The sequence below is a fragment of the Cucurbita maxima genome, unplaced genomic scaffold (genome assembly GCF_002738345.1).
Source record: "Cucurbita maxima cultivar Rimu unplaced genomic scaffold, Cmax_1.0 Cma_Scf00013, whole genome shotgun sequence".
NCBI lineage: Eukaryota > Viridiplantae > Streptophyta > Magnoliopsida > Cucurbitales > Cucurbitaceae > Cucurbita > Cucurbita maxima.
In genome coordinates this window covers 4,036,527-4,056,426 of record NW_019272029.1, presented here as the reverse complement: position 1 = coordinate 4,056,426, position 19,900 = coordinate 4,036,527, and the positions used below count along the sequence as shown (strand labels likewise).

General features: G+C 36.6%; 5 protein-coding genes across 6 annotated transcripts in view; 2 read left to right on the top strand and 3 right to left on the bottom strand.

Annotated features, from left to right (window-relative positions):
- Positions 1-650: 650 nt before the first annotated feature.
- LOC111488578 (protein STRUBBELIG-RECEPTOR FAMILY 7-like) lies at positions 651-6,769 on the top strand. The gene is made up of 16 exons (XM_023136401.1): positions 651-956; positions 1,342-1,474; positions 1,563-1,634; positions 1,717-1,782; positions 2,266-2,337; positions 2,434-2,505; positions 2,914-2,985; positions 3,069-3,134; positions 3,220-3,282; positions 3,379-3,677; positions 4,309-4,592; positions 4,909-5,180; positions 5,270-5,402; positions 5,899-6,035; positions 6,114-6,270; positions 6,375-6,769. Exons 1-16 carry the CDS (start codon positions 860-862, stop codon positions 6,522-6,524), a joined length of 2,145 nt encoding a protein of 714 aa, XP_022992169.1. The 5' UTR covers positions 651-859; the 3' UTR covers positions 6,525-6,769.
- Positions 6,770-7,076: 307 nt separating this feature from the next.
- Positions 7,077-10,137, bottom strand: LOC111488336. The gene is made up of 8 exons (XM_023136029.1): positions 10,129-10,137; positions 9,599-10,006; positions 9,445-9,509; positions 9,259-9,357; positions 9,056-9,103; positions 8,472-8,543; positions 7,451-7,647; positions 7,077-7,353 (listed from the first exon to the last, which is right to left on the bottom strand). The coding sequence occupies exons 1-6, from the start codon at positions 10,135-10,137 to the stop codon at positions 8,474-8,476; spliced, it is 699 nt and encodes a 232-aa protein (XP_022991797.1). The 3' UTR covers positions 7,077-7,353; positions 7,451-7,647; positions 8,472-8,473.
- A 477-nt stretch (positions 10,138-10,614) lies between these two features.
- LOC111488609 (O-fucosyltransferase 36-like) lies at positions 10,615-14,124 on the bottom strand. The gene is made up of 3 exons (XM_023136454.1): positions 12,736-14,124; positions 12,067-12,316; positions 10,615-10,963 (listed from the first exon to the last, which is right to left on the bottom strand). The coding sequence occupies exons 1-3, from the start codon at positions 13,956-13,958 to the stop codon at positions 10,787-10,789; spliced, it is 1,650 nt and encodes a 549-aa protein (XP_022992222.1). The 5' UTR covers positions 13,959-14,124; the 3' UTR covers positions 10,615-10,786.
- A 1,089-nt stretch (positions 14,125-15,213) lies between these two features.
- On the top strand, positions 15,214-16,279 carry LOC111488694 (RING-H2 finger protein ATL3-like). Its single transcript, XM_023136591.1, has one exon. The coding sequence runs from the start codon at positions 15,287-15,289 to the stop codon at positions 16,088-16,090; it is 804 nt and encodes a 267-aa protein (XP_022992359.1). The 5' UTR covers positions 15,214-15,286; the 3' UTR covers positions 16,091-16,279.
- Positions 16,280-16,643: 364 nt separating this feature from the next.
- Positions 16,644-19,900, bottom strand: part of LOC111488571 (pumilio homolog 23-like) — a 6,713-nt gene continuing 3,456 nt past the window's right edge. Inside the window, exons 6-12 of one of the 2 annotated variants that reach the window (XR_002719221.1) lie at positions 19,523-19,666; positions 19,201-19,320; positions 18,915-19,100; positions 18,318-18,466; positions 17,805-17,987; positions 17,019-17,642; positions 16,644-16,898 (exon numbers count right to left, since the gene is read on the bottom strand). Coding sequence is in view for 1 of the 2 variants with exons in the window: in XM_023136386.1 (XP_022992154.1) it covers positions 17,255-17,642; positions 17,805-17,987; positions 18,318-18,466; positions 18,915-19,100; positions 19,201-19,320; positions 19,523-19,666 (1,170 nt within the window). In the remaining variant the exon portion in view is untranslated. Of the gene's footprint in view, positions 17,643-17,804; positions 17,988-18,317; positions 18,467-18,914; positions 19,101-19,200; positions 19,321-19,522; positions 19,667-19,900 lie in introns of both variants that reach the window. The other variant, XM_023136386.1, reaches the window with a different exon arrangement.

Below are 19,900 nucleotides of genomic sequence, written 5' to 3'. Positions count from 1 at the left end.
TTTTTTTTTTTTTTTTTTTTTTTTAATTTGGCCCTTTTTTTTTTACTTTGACAAGACCAAATGTAACGGGGTCACACCATTGACATACAAAATATTAGGTAAGAATAATTAAATTGGTACTAAATAATAATTAAAAATTAAATGAAAGAAAAGGAAAAAAAAAATATAAAGTTTGGAACCAAACTGATAATATAGAGTCATACATAAGTTTCTGTATGGCAGTTGAAATTAAATGTTGAATTATTAACATTAAGACCATCAATAATTGTTGGTATTATTTTTATTGATTTGGAGGCTTAGGCTATTTAGAGTCATATCTTACTAATTTCAATTGTTAATTGAAGCTTGAAATCTTATTAAACACATTTCAAATTATGAACAGAAAAGAGAAAGAAAGAAATCACTGTGAAAGAGACCGTTTCTCACTTTCCTTTCTACAAAATTTGTTCCCATCTAATCTACTACGTTTCCTGCGATCCAAAGTAGATTACTTGCACCTACCGAGGCTACTTTTGTCTTTTCACATACTATATATATATATATATATATATATATATATATATATATATATATATATATATATATATACACACTAAGAGAAAACTGTGATGGAAACAGACAGCTTTTTCCGTGGCTTTTGATTCTTCCCGACTAATCGTGCCTGCCAGCTTCACTTGAGCGAGGCTGTACAGAGTATTAAAAACTAAATAACTTTTTTCTAAGTTTCACAGGAGAGAGAGAGAGAGAGAGAGAGAGAGAGAGCGAATGAGATTCAGGAAAAGAGGCTGATTGATTTGAGGCTCTGGTTCCTGTTCTGAGCAGAGGGAGGAGGGTGGGTTTTTGGAAGAGATAGAGAAGGATGAATTGGAGGTGGAGGGAGCTGATATCTCTCATCCTTCTTTGCATTCTAGGATGGAAGCCTAGCTCCATTCAAGGAGCCACAGATCCAACAGATGGTCAGCTGCCTTCCCAATTTATTTTCCTCTGCTACTAGGGATTACTTGCTTCTACTATTGTTTTCTGTGCATTTCTTCTTTACTTCCACATAACTAGATTTTCGAAGATTGCGGCATATTTCCCCTAGCAGTTTTCCTACGCCTCCTGCATATTGTTTGTAGTACATTACGGCGATTCTTGCGGATTTGAAGATTTTTGTACTTGTTTCAAAAGAAAATGGTTGTTTTGTTTACGGTATAATAGATTTATGAGACGAAGAACACAAGTTGCAACACTGATTTGACTTTTGGGATGTGGGTGTTTGTCTACTGATTGATTGCATTCGTTATTCGCATTATACGGTTTGTGTAAAATTCTGTTCCTCATGCCAATGTTAATCTGCAGCCTCTGCTTTAAGAGTTTTGTACTCCAGCTTAAACTCGCCGTCTCAGTTAACCAAGTGGAACGCAAATGGCGATGATCCTTGTGGACAATCATGGAAGGGGATTACTTGTTCTGGCACACGGGTTACGGAAATGTAACTACAATCCTGATTTATACTGCCCTACATGTTCCCATATGATATGACATTGATGCTTATGAATGTTTGCATTCCTTTTTGTTAGAAACTTATCTGGCCTTGGGCTCAGTGGATCGCTCGGGTACCAGCTTGCAAGTATGGCATCGGTAACCAACCTGTAAGGTCCATAGCCTTTTGGTGGACTTCATATCGTTTCTTCTCTACTTCTTATTGATGTGGATAATTCTATTATGTTGCAGAGATGTGAGCAATAACAATATTGGAGGCGAGATAGTCTACCAACTTCCACCTAACCTGAAAAGACTGTATGCTTCTTATGTAACTTAGCTTTATTTTCTGCGTTTTACATCAAGTTATGAATTGTCCACAAGCTAAAGCTGCCACTACTTACTAAGAACTAAGCCTATCCCTGTGTTCCAAATGCCCAAAATCAATTACGTAAGAGAGTCAGTAGTGTATGACCAGGACACAAAATTAATAATTAAAGATATAGAGGTTTCGACTAGAAGAATCACATAACAATGTTTGTGTAACAGTCCAAGCCCACTGCTAGCAAATATTGTCCTCTTTGGGTTTTCTCTTTCAGGCTTCCTCTCAAAGTTTTTAAAACGGGTGTACTAGGGATAGGTTTCCACACCCTTATAAGGAATGTTTCGTTCCCCTCTCCAACTGATGTGGGATCTCACAATTCGAATAGCTTATGAAGTATACTATAAGTTCAATAATTGCATATGTGCTCAATGACTACGTTTTACATGTTATTCTCACGTCCATTCTTCTATCTGCAGAAATCTTGCTAGAAACAACTTCAATAAAGGCATCCCTTATTCCATTTCCTTGATTACTTCTCTTCAATACTTGTAAGCAAATTTTTTTAACCATCAATTGGCATGCTTGTTTTACCAAAGACTTTAGCTGTTATTGATGCTTTTATCCCTCATTTATTGAAATTGTAGGAATATCAGTCACAATCAGCTTCAGAATCCATTGATTGATATGTTTGGGCAGCTTACTTCCCTATTCACATTGTAAGATATCTTCCCCTACTTATTCATTTCTTATGAGAATTTGAATGGCTGCTGATTTGAGCTGACCAAAGATTGTTAGGCCCAGACTCTTTCAAATATATTTCAATTGCAATCCTGTTTACATGGCTTGTATGCACATTTTTATACTTGGTGGGCCAAACAATATTAAAATTTTCCATTCACCTGATAAGTTCTATGCCTACTCTATTTAATGAAATTTTCGTCCATAATCTGGAAGATTGTAAGTAGTAATAATACTTTGTTCTACAATGAGAAATTTACCATAATGCCTGTCATGCATTGTCTTCTCACTTGTTGCTGAAACATATTCTTCAAGACAAAGTACGAGAATGATTGAGTTTGTTGTAGTCTTCTCGCTTGACGTATTGAAATTTGTATTTCAATCAGGGATCTGTCTTTCAATGCTATGTCAGGCAACCTGCCTCAGAGTTTTAGCTCTCTTTCTGGCATCAGCACTATGTAAGTCTAATTCATTCCTATGCTATTGACACCTGAAGTAGTATTGTCCTTTTTGCTGATTCCGTTGATCAACTTTTAAATAGGAATTTGCAAAACAATCAGTTCACTGGCACAATTGATGTCCTTGCAACTCTTCCTCTTGATAACCTGTGAGTTTAAAGCATCTAAGTTAACATGGAAGATATGCTTCTTTTCCACCATCTTATAGAATGCATTCGATTTTTATTTTTCAAGGAATGTTGAAAATAACCGTTTCACTGGCTGGATCCCTAATCAACTGAAGAACATTAATCTGCGGTGAGTATATCTGACATTATCATTGGCTGGTAATTCTTTTAATTGAATACTGATTTTGACTCCATTAGCCTTCAATATGATTGAAAATTTTATCAGGAAAGATGGCAACTCCTGGAGCTCAGGTCCTGCACCCCCTCCCCCACCTGGTACACCCCCAGCCACCAGAAGGAACCGGAGTCACAGTTCTGGTGGCAGTCCATCAAATGGTGGTTCTAGTGAAGGTCAGAAATCAGGATTAGGTGGTGGTGCTATTGCAGGAATTATCATCTCTGTGCTTGTCGTTGGAGCGGTAGTAGCATTCTTCATCGTCAAGAGGAGATCGAAGAGATCATCTTCAGACATTGAAAGGCTTGATAATCAACCCCTGCAACCTCTTAAAATGACTGCAACACAAGGTCGTGTTCTACACTATGAGATTATTATTTGCATTTTCATGTTGTCTATATTTTCATGCCTTAATTTTTTCTTTATAGATTGCGTCATTTCTTGTTCAAAATAATTTCCTTAGAATATGAGAGAGATGGAAACTTCATTTTTCCAGTCCGTTGATCTCAAAATTTGTGAGATCCCACATCGATTGGGGAGGGGAACGAAGCATTCTTTATAAGGGTGTAGAAACCTCTCCTTAGCAATGCGTTTTAAAAACTTTGAGGGGAAGCCCGAAAGAGAAAGCCAAAACCTTGAGGGGAAGCCTGAGAGGGAAAGCCCAAAGAGGATAATAATATCTACTAGCGGTGGGCTAAGGGCTGTTACAAATGGTATTAGAGCCAGGTTCTGAGCGGTGTGCCAGCGAGGACGCTGGGCACCAAAGGGTGTGAATTTTGAGATCGAAGCATTCTTTATAAGGGTGGAAAACTCTCCGTAGCAGACGCGTTTTGAGGATAATATCTGCTAGCGGTAGGCTTGGCTGTTACAAATTTGATGTTATTTGTTGCTTGTTTTCATATATTGTTGTGTAAAGTTCGATTTTATGGCATTAAAATTTACTTTTAACGCCACTCAATGCTTTCAAACATTGTAATGCAGAAATGAAGTCAGAAGAGACTTCCTCCACATTTTATCCAACAGCATTTGACACTTCTGCTGCAATTAATCTCAAACCCCCACCTATCGATCGTCATAAATCGTTTGATGAAGATGACTTCTCAAAACGAGCACCAGTCGTCAAGAAGGCCAGTGCAGCTCCTATTAATGTAAAGGCATATTCAATAGCAGACCTGCAAATGGCTACAGGTAGCTTCAATGTTGAAAATCTTCTTGGTGAGGGATCGTTTGGACGTGTATATCGGGCTGAGTTTGATAACGGAAAGGTTACTCCCTAACTTAATTTTTCATGTCGAACTGAGATAGGAAAAATATAATATCTAATGATAGATCTCTCCTAAGTTGAATAATATGCTAGAGATTTATGAATCACGCTATTAGATCCCATGTCGGTTGGGGAGGAGATCAGAAAACCTCTCCCTAGCAAACGTGTTTTAAAAACTTTGAGAGAAAGCTCAAAAGAAAATATCTGCTAGCGGTGGACTTAGATTGTTACACACACATTAGCCTTAGCATAGTCCTAGCTGATTTTGTGTTATCATTTTTCCTCCAAACTGCTCCTGATGTTTTGAATTGATTCAGGTTCTTGCGGTGAAAAAGATAAACTCGTCTGCATTACCGAGGGAATTAGCTGAAGATTTCACTGACATTGTTTCTCAAGTCTCCCAGTTACACCATCCCAATATAACCGAGCTGGTGGGTTATTGCTCAGAGCATGGGCAGCATTTGCTTGTGTATGAGTTCCATAAAAATGGCTCGCTTTACGACTTCTTGCATCTATCAGATGAATACAACAGACCTCTAATATGGAATTCCCGCATTAAGATTGCCTTGGGAACAGCGCGCGCATTAGAGTAAGTTTTGCAGACATTAATTAATAGAAGTAGTGGATAAATGATTCATGTTGTTTGAAGACTAGACGCGATGATGGTAAACTTTTCAGGTATCTTCATGAAGTATGCTCCCCGTCAATTGTTCATAGAAACATCAAGTCCGCTAACATATTGCTGGATGCCGAATTCAGCCCCCACCTTTCTGATTCTGGACTGGAAAGCTTTGTACCTAATGCAGATCAGGTCAATCTTGAACCTAATGAATCTTATTTTTACTTCAATATACAACGGTTGAATGATTTTTTGTGGGAAACACTCGCACTTTTTGTTAACACTAATCGATAAGATATTACAAGACACTCTATAGAAACTACTACACTTTGATGGAAAACACTTGCACTTTTTATTAACACCAATCAAGTAGAGATCACAAGACACTCTATAGAAAGTACTACACTTTGATCTACTTGAGACGGCTTGGGATTTCTTGGATGAAAGCCTAGGTAGGGTGGAGGAATATTTATAGTAGAGGTCATACACTCTATTTCTAAAATATCTAAATCTTTTTCATAACGATATATTTAGGTATCTTTATTCTTACAGTACCTAAATCATTTTTCTAAAATAAACATACAACGAGCTCATACACTTATTGGACTTGACCCTATTGAGCTAGTGATGATATTTTAATAGGCACTGTAACACGAACGGTTATTCAACTCGTATTTGTAATGTGCAGGCACTGGATGACGATGCAAGTTCAGGATACACTGCCCCCGAGGTCGCCATGTCCGGCCAATATACTTTGAAAAGCGACGTCTACAGTTTTGGTGTGGTCATGCTGGAACTCCTGACTGGACGCAAACCGTTCGATAGGTGAATTTTTATGCACTTCCAAGTATGTTGCCATTCCATTTGTTTTCGTTCCATTGTGATGTTTTCTTGCAATTACAGTTCAAGGTCGAGGATGGAGCAATCTTTGGTTCGATGGGCTACACCACAGCTTCATGACATTGATGCTTTAACGAAGATGGTAGATCCCGAGCTCAAAGGGCTATATCCAGTTAAATCTCTCTCCCGATTTGCAGACGTGATTGCGCTTTGCGTCCAGGTATCATCATATAAGTATAATGTCGTAAAGTATCGTATCGTCTCGTCTTTAATGGTGTTTTTATTTAAAATATGATAAGACCTAAATTTATTTTGTAACGACAGACTGAACCTGAGTTCAGACCTCCAATGTCGGAGGTGGTGGAAGCGTTGGTTCGTCTGGTACAGCGAGCTAACATGAGTAAGAGAACAGTTGGGAACGATAATGCAACATCTCCCAGGGGAGGAGAGATGGGTGGAGAGGACACACCATAGACACAACACAACACGGCTTCTTCAAAGGTAAAAATTGTTGGTTACTACATCATCATGAAAATGGAACACAAACTTACCTTCTTCTTCATCATAATTCTTTCTTCATAATAATAATTATGTTTGTTGTTATGTTGTTAATATTACATGTTTGATGTTTAGATTCCTTTTGTGGAAAAGTTTACACTCCTAGCTTTTTAGTGTATTTGAAACATAACGGTCGAACAACTCGTTTCATTTTCAACAAATATTTATTTCGATTAAATAATTGGAAGATTTTACTTGTATGAACCATCTGTTTCTTCATCTTGTACCCATTCTTGTTCACATTATTATTTGTTGTTAATTTATTATTTAATCTTACCTGGTTTTCTCAATGTTCACATTATTAATTTATTTTCTTTTATTTTCTTTTTTTTTTAATAAAGGGAAACCACTTTTAATAATTTGGTCGTGGAATACTATATAATTATGAAAGGGGTTGTAAACAATCTTTTATACTAACATTTTATTAGATAGAGATGGAAATTTTGCACAACTTTTAGTTAGAGAAGATCCATGATGGGCAATTATAACTTTAATCTATTAATTATGTTGATTTAAACTAATTACCTAATTTAAACTCTAATAAGTTTCAATGTTATAGATCAAATAGTTTAATGTTTTTAAATGATACTAAAAAACTAAATACGATGCAAAAAATAAAATAAATAAAAGGGTAGTACTACTGACCATTATGGTTATCTGGTGCCAACCACATTTGGGTTGTATTAAGAAGAGAACTTCTTGGACGAATCCGATTCTTGTTGTCTTGGGGATGGATAAGATCACACTGGCCAACATAATTAAAACCACCCAACAGGGGAATCAGGCTATGCACTTCCTTTTATAATTGTAGAACAATGTAAATTTTGAGAAGTATAACACACCATTAATCCAAGCGCGTATGTGATGCCCTCATTTTGTGAATTTGTTCAATCATCTTTGTTTGAATGTTGCACCTTCTTTCCCCCCATACGAAAATTGGATCAATCGCTGATCTCATTGTATCCTTAATTGTAGTTATATCATCATGTCTCTCCATCCGACTCAGAATTTCGTCGAGTTCCTTTGATGGCTGCGAATCCTGATCATAAAGATAAAAACAGAATTAACTTTATCCAAGCAAGACTGATTTCAGTTATATGCTTGATGATCCTTTAAAAGGAGAACACAAGGATTGACTGAAAAATATGCCATCGGGTATGTCTCTGAAGAAAGTAATTACTCCAAGAAAAAAGGATTGGATCAAATGTAAAAATAATAAAGGCAATATATTCACATGATAGCCTATGAAATCTAAAAAAATAGAAATCGAACAATTGTTTAAATACGGGGCCACCAGCGCGAATGAGGATAGAAGGGATCCTCCACTCATAGTACTTGTTCTTCAATCAAGCATAGAAGTGTAGTTTCTATGAATTACCTGCGAAGGAAAGAACAATCTGAACTTACCAGTGCTGAACCTGGATATTGTTGGACTTTGTGCTCGGTTTCATGCCATCAGAGGATGAGTAGCATGTTGGACACAACTAGCGGTGGGAAAAATCTCACTCTTTATTAATACCAATCTAGAAGAGATTACAAAATATTTACTATACATTTTGCTATAATTGACACTTTGATCTAATCTTAAAATATCTAAATCTTTTTTTAGAAATATTTAGATATCTTTATTTTTAAAATATCTTAATCAAATATTGAAAGAATACTACCTACCATTATTGTTGAGCCAGTGATGACCAACTGAAGGAGCTTTTCACCTCCCTTTATATGTTTACGTAGATTTGAAGAAAAATGCAGAAACATTAAGAACATGCAATGAACTCCTAAAAAATTGAATAAAATCCTATGGTCAAGTGACAGCTACACTAAAACATGATGATGTCCAAAAGCCAAGTACAGATGTACCTTCAGAGCTCGCCAATGAGAATATGCGCGAACCAAAACCCAAAAGAAAGGCATGTTTGGAAGCGGTAAAACCTATAATGAAAAGCCAGTATAGAAATCAAGAGAAGTCCTTGATGCATTAAGGAATTGAAATGTAGCAATGCATGCTATGTCAAAGGCATACCAACTCATGACAACGTGATCATGATAATAAAACAAACAATGCAGAAAAAAGTTTGGCTGATATACCAAAATAATATAAACAACATACAGTCAATGTACTTGTCAATGCAAGCATTGAAACTGAACCATAAAACTATTTCTTGTGAATGACAATTCCCCTGGTCATGAGATACAGAAAATTCACATCAGTAAGGGTCGTAGTTCTAGCTTTTGCAACAAGAATAGCTATCTAGAAACAAAAAGGACTTGAGATCATAATAAGCATTCTGTCATGGAACCACAGGCTCATTGTTGTGACCAAATCTTAAGTATACAAAATCTATAGACGTCAATTCTCGTCCCTCCGTTCAGAGAATAACACATTCTTGAATCAACGATATTTAGCCTAGAACATACTAGGCAGATGGAAAAAGGAAATGCACCTGAGAGCAATATGCCGTAACCTCCTGCGAACTAGCCGTGAATTCAAACTGTAATGTCGCAAGAAATCAGTGAAGTAACATAACAATTTGTGATAATAGTAACAATTTATATAATTAAGTATTGAAAAAGGCATCGGTAATGGATTTCAAGTAGATAAAGAAGCAGCAATGTTTTTAAAATAACGAAGTAAAAGAGATGAAACCTCGATGGATATGTTATTTCGACACTCGTGATATCTTTAGTTATTGACTTGAAGAATATCTCAGACGGCGTAACTCGAGACAAAAGCATCAATCCGATCCTACAAGCAGAAAAATCAATAAAGATCCAGTTTCTTTCACTATAAATGTGACATAGGACTAATAGAATCGCGCTGGCGAGACTTTACCCGTGAAGTTTATTTTTAAACGATTTATCAGGAGCCTTCTCAAGAGCAGTCCACGCTTTATTCATCTGACGTCCATGACATCGCGATGTTTGATTCGATAAAAACGAATACCAGATCAAAGAAGCGAAACGAAACTGAAAAGAATATGGAGGACCTTGAAAGAGATGAAATCAGTAACAATCTCCGCATTGCTTCTACCAGTGCTGCGGGAGAGAGCGTCTGATTTGGAGGAAGAAGACGATGGAATTTTTGTCCAGAGATCCTTCAAAGTGGAAGGAATCTGAGTAGAATCAGAATCCGAAGCGGCAAGGTCGATGGATCTGCTGAAACACCAATTTCTTCCTCTGATAGGAAGCACTACCAATCTAGCTCTCCTCGTTCCAAAATTCCAATGGAGAAGAGGCTTCGTTGGTACACGAACTCCTCCCTCTGTCACATAATCACTAATCCCTAAGCAAATTGGTTTCTCTGAACCAAATGTGGAAAATGTGGAAAATGAGGAGAGAACTCGAACTCGACCTCGAAAGTGAACGAAATGAGTCTTAAATACGCGCCGTTGCGACTAATGCAAGAACGCGGGTAAAGAGAACTTCCGCCGCATCCCATTCATTACTAATGAAATTTTATATTGCCCTTCAATTTTTTATTTTTACATTTTGACCCCCAAAAAATTGGAATTCTCACTTTTAGCATTTTACATTTTAAAATTCGATTTTAGTCTTTAATTATATATATGAACAAAACTTTGAACCAACAGTCTTTAATAGCTTTTAAAATAGATTTTCACAAACTCAATTTATACTATAACAAATTCGGTGCGACAATTTAAATAAATAACATAAAATATATTGCTAGAATTTCAACCTTAAAAAAAAAAAAAAATAGAAGTATATAATAATAATAATGTTTAGCTAACTTTAGTATATAGTAACTATTCATGATAATTTATTAAAACTTAAATATTAATTTTTCTAGTTTGTTAATTTACAAATGCAATAAATTTCATTAAATCTTAATAATAAGATTCACAATCCAAACTAAAACGTTACAATTTTATAGTATAATAATTAAATTATACATATTGATATTATCGACTAAACTAATAGTTAATTGAAAGTACATGAATACAAAAATAAAATCCATAAAAATATTTTACAATACAACACCACCTCTCAAGTTCTTGATTTTTTTTTTTTTTTTTTTCTTTTGGACACGCCCAGTTCTACATCGATCTAACATTATGCTACATGCCGACGAATTTCGAGTGAAAATAAAAAGGATTGAATCAAAGAATCGGCTTGAAAGTTACAAAAATAATAATGAAAATGAAGTTGTTTTTTGGTCATTCATTTTCTGCAATAAAGTTTGGGTCCTGACCTCGACAGAGATATTCATCACATAGAGATGCTGATCGCCAGTCCTTTCTTAAACGCAAAATGTCTTCAGTAAAAGTGGAACCAGATGTTCCAATGAACACTTTCGACATTGCACAGATGGTCTTATCCAGCATGGCTTCCACCTTCCAAACATCATTTCAAAACAAAAACCTCAATAAGTATACGTGTCTACCTAGAATGATAAGATTTTTTTTTTTGTTTTTAGTCACAAATTGTGGCGTGTGTGGATTTGAACTTCCAAACTATACAGAAATAAGTATTTGTCAATTACAATTGAGCTATGCTTATTTTAGCAAGGTTGATCTAAAGATTTAACCATCTGCACGAGTAAGAAGCCATTGGTTGGCAAAATTAAGAAGCCTCTAAACCTTCAAATGCTAGAAACAATGCATGAATGGTTAGGAATTACGAACCTCTGTAATAGTATGATATTGTTCACTTTGAGCATAAGCTCTCATGATTTTGCTTTTTGTTTTCCCAAAAAGCCTCATCCCATTGGGATGTATTCCTTACTTATAAACTCGTGATCAACTCCTTAATTAGCCACACTACTTATAAACCCATGATCAACCCCTTAATTAGCCACATTACTTATAAACCCATGATCAGCCCCTTAATTAGCCACATTACTTATAAACCCATGATCAACCCCTTAATTAGCCGTTGTGGGATTCCTATCCCAACAATCCTCAACATGAACATCATACACGAGAATCTAAGAGGAATTTTTTTTTAATATATGAAAACCAAACTATCATTAGGAAAATAAATGAGAGGAAAACTTAGAGGAAAACTTGAGACTATCCAAAGATACCAATCGCTAGGTCTAACGCCAGTAGATGCTTCAGCCTAACAACCCACTCCCCATCATCCCAAAGGGGGGGCCTAAAGTACAGTGGAAGGGGAAAATGTAATAACTTTTTGATGTCCAAAGAATGATAAAGGAGGCGCTATGAAGAGGGATCAGTAACCATCTTCTGGATTAGATATCAATTCATAAGGTCCACATCAAAACTTTTATCCAGAAACAATTCTCTAACGCCTAATGAAGTTATCTTATACGAGCAATACCATGTGACAGCTGGGTTGGTTTGGCTATTCTTTTCTATTGAAAAGGAGTCGGTTGAGGATTTTTGGAAGAAAACACAAGGGATTGATGCATAAAATATACTACATAATTGCATTTGATCATTCAGATTTGATTAACTAAAAATGAGTCACTCACCTGAGAATCTCCCTCAATTTCATGTCTGTAAAGTAAAGCATCCCATTTCTCAGCTGAATTTCGAGGCGGTCGTTTAACCAGTGGTATGGGCTTTCCATTCACCACAACAAGGGACTGCAGCAATCCAGTTTCGCTGTCTGCAGCGTCTGTGGAAAGATAAATGACGGGTGAATTGGACCGTTCAGCTACACTTGCAATGCAGTCTGCAGCTTGAGGAATAGGGTAAAAGCAACTTGGCCGTTTTGCATTACTGGAAATAAGCAAGAAACAAAACTATGAGTTTTCTCAACACCAAGGCCATTCAGAAAGCACGAATGTTGTAATATTGCACACTAGGAGGAGCTGTAGTAGAAGTACAAATCTATGAGCCACATCTCCATGACCATATAATACATGCATGTCACGCAAGTGAAAAAAAAAGAAGAAGAAGAACAACAACAACAATGATAATGGGGGCAAAACATCAAAAATCAGTTGCAGCATTATGAACATCAAAACAAAAGTCGAAAACAGATCAAGCAGTCAATGGACACGCAAACACCAAGAGATATGGGCAGATAATTTGAATAAAGTAAAGACGTGTGATCATAATATTTCTTAGCTATGAGATAGAATGAAAAGCACAACATTAACTTAGTACAAATTGGAGCTGGGGGATGAATGAAATACCAGAACTTCAGAAATCCGTGTCGTCGAAAGTGAATAGCTGTGAAATCGTTCCCCAAGAAAGTCTGAATGAAACGCTGGGCAGTGACCATAATAAGATGGCTTGGTTCAATTAGGGTCTTGCATTTGTGGGCAATAGGACCCCCTGGTTGCCCAAACCAGTCATTCTCTACATTAGCATAAAAAACATCCCCAATGGCAATAACATCAGCATCGGAAGAGAACTTGGACTCGATATCTTGAACTGTTTTTGTACTGGGATTCTTAATATCCTCATCCCAAGGAGACTCGAGTTTACCCGTGGAAACCCCTATATTGTTTAACTGCTTAACATGGTCCTCGTCCAAATAACAGTAATCAGGTTTTGAAAAATAACAGAAAAACTTATCGATCTGTAACCGTTTCTTCTGAATCTCGGAAAATTCTTCAAAAGAGACGACAACCTTCCTACCCAAGCAATTATTGACGTGATCTACATCCAACACCCTACTATACTGATAATCGACTTTGGAACTAGGAATAACCAAAAATCGATTAAGAATGGCCGCAAAGAACATGTGTTTTTCCAAGCAAATCAAATGGTTCGACATCTGTCCTGATGCGCAAATGGCAAACAAAAACTTATTCGGTTTCGGATCCCATTCTATGGTCCGTCTACGGGACAACTCCTGGTCCACCTTCCTACACCTATCGAAATCAGAACCAACAAAATCGAGGTCTTCAACGCCTACTTCATTCGATGAGTTTCCAGACTGATGTGGTGATAAAAGAACGTTTTGGATCTCCGTATTCAGCGAAATCTGCCTAAGTAACGATAATTTGAGGTCCTCAGACGTGGAATTGGGGAGAGAACTAAAAGAATGATTCCAAATTGACAAAAGACCTAACCGCTGCTGCTTCAACAAAAACAATGCGTGCAGTTCAGATTCTCTCATTCGATGACCGAGAGAATCAAAAACTCTGAACGACGAAGAGAGCTCCCCGGAGAAAAGATTCCTAATATCGGTAGAGAAATAGACGAGTACAAGGAAGAGAGGAAGAAAAATGGCGAAGAGATACCTCTTTCTGAACGAGAAACGACGCCGGGGGGAGCCAGAACGAAAATCGAGACCATCGCCGACGTTGAAAACGGCGGAGCGAGGGGAAGGAGAGTTGTTGATCTCATTCTGGTGGATCAGATTCTCTCGATCGTCGTCTTCGTCGGAAGACGGATCGGGCTTCTCCATTAACGCCAGAAAACAAGGTTTTAGTGTGAGGCACGGCTGGAAGAACAGCTTCAAGCTAAGTAGTAGCCGTTAAATTGGACATTAAAAATGGCAGGGGCAATGAGATCTGAAGTTGCTCAAGAACTCCGTCGGTGACGAAAACGACGGCGTATCGGGCCACCAGACATCGATCTGAAAGGACGCTCGTTGGGCCCAGCCCATCTACTCTCACATCTTCTCTTCCTTTCTATCAAAGCAACCAACCCTTCTAAATCTCATCCAATTTTAATATTTTAAATACCACTAATTAAAACCAAATAATTTTCTAAAAAATATTAAAATTTAATAATTAAAAAGTGAGAAAAGTAAAATTCAACCATTTTTATTTTTTCTATTCTCAATTTTTTATATTTTCATACATTCCTTTAATTATTTTCTGGGATTTTTTTAATTTTTATTTTTGGTAATATTAAAAATAAATAAAAATAATTTAGGATATTCCAAGGCATTTTCGTTCACCTATGGCTACAATTACTATTCTAGTCATAGACTCATAATTGAATTGTGGATGGTGAACAACCATCACTACTTTTAATCCTTAGTTCTAACCCGATTGGAAAAATATTTTTAAAATTTTAAGAGTGACGTTAAAATATTTAATTTTTATTGAAAAAAAATTCACAAAAGTTATTATCATCAATATTTAGATAAAAACGGGTTATCTACCCTTCATAATTTGTCTCCAAATTTAAAAAAAAATATATATATATATATATAAATATATATATATATATATATATATATATATATATAGGCAATAATATTACTTATACAAGTTTATGGTATTTTTGAAACAGATATCAACGGTTCCACCACATACTAATGATAAAATTATTTTTGAAACACTTTTATTCGAAGATATCTTGAAAGTTCGATGGTATTTTGAAATAAAATATTGATATATTTGACCTATAACTAAAGTTTTTTTGAAGTTTAAAATTATTTTTTAATTTTTTAAAAAATTAAAGTGTATTATCGAAATTTTTAAAAGTTTGAAAGTATATTTTAAAATAGATCGAAGTCAAGAGGCAATTTCGTGAAGAAGGGGAAGACTGACTTGATGGCTTCATGGCAAGACTTTGGTTCCTTCAACTGTCCTACCCAACAACCAAATAACCACCACCTCTCTAACACTTCCTCTTCTTCGTCTCTGGAACTCTTCCCTTCTCCCTCTTTCCCTTTCTTTCCTTCTTTCAATTCTTCTTTAAAGCTCCCATTTCACATCTCCAGCTCCCAAATTCCATTACCCATTTCCCATTTCTGTTCATTTCGAACTCGAGATTTTGCCAATGGAAGAAGATCACGCATCGAGGATCAATCGGTTATTCGGTGGCTCATTTGCCATGGAGCTAACGGGGAAGATCATGGTTGCGACCATTTTAATACTCTTCTTGGTCATTGTCTTCGTTCTCATTCTCCACCTTTACTCCCGATGGCTCTTGTCCCGCACTGTCGAGTCGACACCGTATTCCTCTGCTAGCCAGCAGTCTGATCAGGAATCTGCTGTCGTGCCATTGTGTAATGGGCTCGACTCTGCTGTGCTCCGGTCACTTCCGGTGGTGGTGTTCTCGCCGGGGGATTTCGAAGAGGGGATGGAATGTGCTGTGTGTTTGACGGAGTTGGGTGAGGGTGAGAAGGCTCGGTTGCTTCCAAGGTGCAACCATGGCTTCCATGTGGATTGTATTGACATGTGGTTCAAATCCAATTCTACTTGCCCTCTCTGCAGAAACCCAGTGGCACCCAAATGCTCATATCCCACAGAAGTGAACTCTGCAGAGGATTTGGTATCTGGGTCTTCAATGGAGGTCAGTTCAAGAGGGGTTTGTTTGGAAGAAGCTCAAACTTCATCTTCTTCATCGGCAAACACAAGGGCAGAGGGAATGGTGGTAATTGACATTCCCAACATGCCCTCTACATCTACATCCGGTGTCGGTGCCGGTGCTAGTACCGGTACCTGTTTCGCCGATGAAGAGATGAAATCAGTTGTTACAAACAAATTGAGAACATTGAAAAGGCTTTTGAGCAGAGAGAGAAGAAATGGAAACAATCCCACTTCCTCAGATCTTGAACAAGAAGGGATGGGGCAGAGTTAAGAAACAGAACAAAAAATCAAAGCCTACTACTAAAAAAACAGAGTTAGACGAATCAAATAGCATTCTTTCTGAAAATTGCAGAGTTCCAAGCCACTAACCAGAGCCTATGACCTCCACATGGTCTGGCTGTTGCCATTGAAAAACCTGTGCAACTATTATATGGATGAAAATCAAATGGCTTGTAATCGGGAAAAGGAAAGGGTGGGTTAATTCTTCTTTGTTCTGTGTAAATGTCATGGAATCAATCAAAATATGAACAGAAAACTTGTTTTCCCCCTCTTTTGAGGATTGATGTTGGCTTATTGTTGAAATAGTCTAAAAATCAAAACAATGATGATGCATAAGGAATATGAATATAACCCATAAGAACCGACTCATCAGCCAAACCGAGCATAGACCATTACCATTTCAAAGATCGATGATTGATTCTCCCCTTATTGAACTAGAATACAAAGTAAACAAGATATGAGACTGTACAAATGCAGAATTAACCAACCTTGACTTCATAGTAAATTTTCTTTTCTACACGAAGTTGACAAAGACTAGTGTCATAATAAAAAAAACATAGAACTTTTTTAATATATTTGAAGGCCAAATAGGCATCAGAAGATCTCTAGAAACTTACAAACACTGAGAATGGAAGATTTTATAGTGGAGTTGGGTCAGGTGACATCAATAGGTTGCATAATTAACGAAGAAATAAGAGAGATTGAAAATAAAATTTAACAGAGGAAGACAATAATATGATACTTGATTCTGCCATGAGCTGTGACCATCGCTTCTTGCACATAATGGACGAGGTCCGCATCTGTGGTGAATAAAAGACATAAACATCCAAGTCCTCCGACAACATAATCTTGGACAGTGTAAGATCACAATATCCTCCGACATGAAGGTAATATTTTCTTGAAAAATTTTGATTACTGACCTCTCATATTTCCTCTGGTCACTCGGAAGATCTTATAAAGGAATATGCTCCATCAAAATATCTTCTCCCACCCCACTAAAAATAGAAAGGCATTTCCTCAATATTCCCATGAAGTAGATAATCCAAGCTTCCACTTTCCTACTAAGAACTCTTTAAGTTCATCTTTGAAGACCTTTTTCCAGGCAATGCGTTTGTGGTGACTGCTACAGGGTACAAGGACTGTTTCTGGTTCCTAGCTATATTTTTTGTTTCCTTTTGCCCGCAGCAGCATTCTTAGACTGATCCTTATTCCGTTTCCTTTTCGAACTTTTGGTTTTTGTTTCTGAGATATCATTATCTGTGGAAGCTCTAGTATATTTTTTATCACTGTGCTTACCTTTTTCTGACTTGCCCATATTGCCAGACATCGATAGAAAGGGTACCCCAGAAGTTGTGAAATGTTCAATCTCTTGCCTCATTGTCTTCACGTCCTTTGGATGTGATTTTTGCTTCGAACTATCAGCAAGGAAACCCCCAGTCTTCAGTGATTTGGACTTGTCAGACCCAAATGTATCATGAAATTCTTTGTATGCCGATTCCCTCGATGCTTGTCTTGACCTCCATTGGTCAGGTCGGGATGCAAACCTGACATGAAACATAATTGGTAAAAAAAGAACACTAAACTTGGCTCATTGGCATGCTACAACATTTGATTATATAACTTATGAAAAAACACTCTCCCCCGCTCGTGATAAAGGAAACAGATCTTAGGTCATAATCATAAAATGAAAAGCATCAACTGTGTACCCTTCAACATCCAACTTCCTCAAGAGATGAGGTCCTTGCTTCGTTTTGGAGAGATCGCTTTTTACAACTACCAACTCAGATACAATGGCCTCCCGTAGTGACATGTTACTGGCATCATAGCACTTTTCAACTGTAAAGGAACCTGATGACTGCATTGCAAGCTCTCCAAAGTGTCCTCGTAGCCTTTCAGTTCAGAATAGAAAAAGTTGTCATTGACTGAGAGCAAAAACTAACAAAAAATCCAACAAACTGAATGAAAGCTTCATTGATTACTCACAACCAGCAAGATTACAATATGCATTCTAAGTCATTTGAAATTTGAAGATCATGCATCAGCAATAAAATAAATGTGTCCAACCAAATATCATAATTCAAAGGGGAGACAATAATCATAGAAAACCTTGGACATTTAGAAAGAAGATATATCAAGGACTTTAAGAAAGGCAAACTAATTCAGCGACATTATTCATAACCATATACAATAAAAGCCATCAAAATAATTCTGTGACATACTTCATAACTAATCTGCGCTTCAGTTTTGCAGAGGCGTCAGAATTTAGAAGAGCTTCAATAACACGAGCTCCACTGGAGTCTTTTGCTACTTCAAGGATATGATTATCCTCCATTGATGTGAGACTTGTAATGAAAGGTTGAATCAGTTCCTGCAACATAAAAATGCACGGTTACAGACTTGTAAACAAATCAAACTTAGAATGCACAAGAAAAAGTTCAATTAGCTAAGATTTGAATACAGGTCCACAAAATTCTATAAATGGTAGAGAAGTTTAATCCCCCAAGTCCTTTGAACGAGCCATAGGATCCTATGAGGTCAAATTTCCCTTGGAGAAATAATGGATACTTGTTTAAAGAGACATGATCGAGACAATGCCTTAGAAGAGTGGAGAAATAGAATTCATAAAACAGAACCCCAAGGAAAAAAAAAATGTAAAATCACTAATAGTAACATCAGTAACACAAATTACATAAAACGAATGGCCAGTCCAGTAGTGTTGGATAGACAGACCTGTAGCAGAACTGTAAAAAAATGAATGTTTTGTTTCCCTTCTATAATTAAATAAACAAATAGCAATATCTGGGAGGAAAGCATACAGTTTGATATCGAAAAACTGCCTGTAGGATTAGAGAGCCCATGACAGGTATTTTTACTCCACAAGGAAAATTCCATTTGACTTTATCTTCGCAAGAGAAATATCTGTCAAGAAATAATATTCGAGGAACAATGCATCTTGGAGATTCGTCAGTTGAACATACAGCACGTACAAGAGCCTCACAACACTGTCAAATATCATAAATTCATAATTAGAAAAATGGACAGAAAATCAACACATCAACACTCAAATACCTGTAAGAAAAGACTCAAAACTAAATTAAAGACCTTCTGTTCATGTGTCTGAAGCCTCTGACTCGTAGCAATTAGTGAAGCGACAACTCCTGACTTTCCCATTTCAAGAAGATCTCTAACTTTTGTTCCAATCTCTGACCATACCAACTCCATCTATGTGGAAAAACATGAGCATAAAAAGACAACTCCTTAAGTATAGACTCTTAACACATTCAGACTAGTCTATGAAATACAATAGCGGAAAATTGTTAGAGATGCACTATATTGTGTTGCATATGTGCATGTGAAAGCCATAATGGAGGTCAAAGCCATTTTCAAATTATTACAGTAAGTTTAAAAAAATGCTAATACATACTTGGTCTTTAGATCTTATGTGAGAAATTAGTGCTTGGACAGCAAAATTTCCACAGGGATGAGATGACAGCTCGAACAATGATTTCTGAAATACTTTTGTGACGAGTTCATTGAACAGGTTTTCTGGAGCCACTTCCAAAATCACCTGCAAATTCACACTAGCAGAATCAATACATCCAATTCTAAGAACGTATTATTTTTTTTCACGAGACAGGGCATGAACAAAAGTTTATTGATGAAAACCATCTCATAAATGCTTCAGAAATGCAAATTAATTCTATGGAGTACATAAATTCAAAAGATGGAGCTTGGCACTATAAGTAAACATTTTTTATGTTCTCAAACCTCCTTTTTTTTTTTTTTTTTTTTTTTTTTTTTT

Bases quoted from the DNA above. Each gene is read 5' to 3' on its own strand.
- LOC111488578 (XM_023136401.1), top strand. From the start codon at position 860: ATGAATTGGAGGTGGAGGGAGCTGATATCTCTCATCCTTCTTTGCATT. The intron at 1,475-1,562 runs GTAACTACAATC...CCTTTTTGTTAG, and splicing joins GGCACACGGGTTACGGAAAT to AAACTTATCTGGCCTTGGGC. The intron at 1,635-1,716 runs GTAAGGTCCATA...ATTATGTTGCAG, and splicing joins ATGGCATCGGTAACCAACCT to AGATGTGAGCAATAACAATA.
- LOC111488609 (XM_023136454.1), bottom strand. From the start codon at position 13,958: ATGGAGAAGCCCGATCCGTCTTCCGACGAAGACGACGATCGAGAGAAT. The intron at 12,317-12,735 runs GTATTTCATTCA...GCTTATTTCCAG, and splicing joins CACGGATTTCTGAAGTTCTG to TAATGCAAAACGGCCAAGTT. The intron at 10,964-12,066 runs GTGAGTGACTCA...GATGTTTGGAAG, and splicing joins AAATTGAGGGAGATTCTCAG to GTGGAAGCCATGCTGGATAA.
- LOC111488694 (XM_023136591.1), top strand. From the start codon at position 15,287: ATGGAAGAAGATCACGCATCGAGGATCAATCGGTTATTCGGTGGCTCA.
- LOC111488336 (XM_023136029.1), bottom strand. The intron at 9,510-9,598 runs GTCCTCCATATT...CATGGACGTCAG, and splicing joins CTGATTTCATCTCTTTCAAG to ATGAATAAAGCGTGGACTGC. The intron at 9,358-9,444 runs GTAAAGTCTCGC...TTCTGCTTGTAG, and splicing joins TTTAAAAATAAACTTCACGG to GATCGGATTGATGCTTTTGT.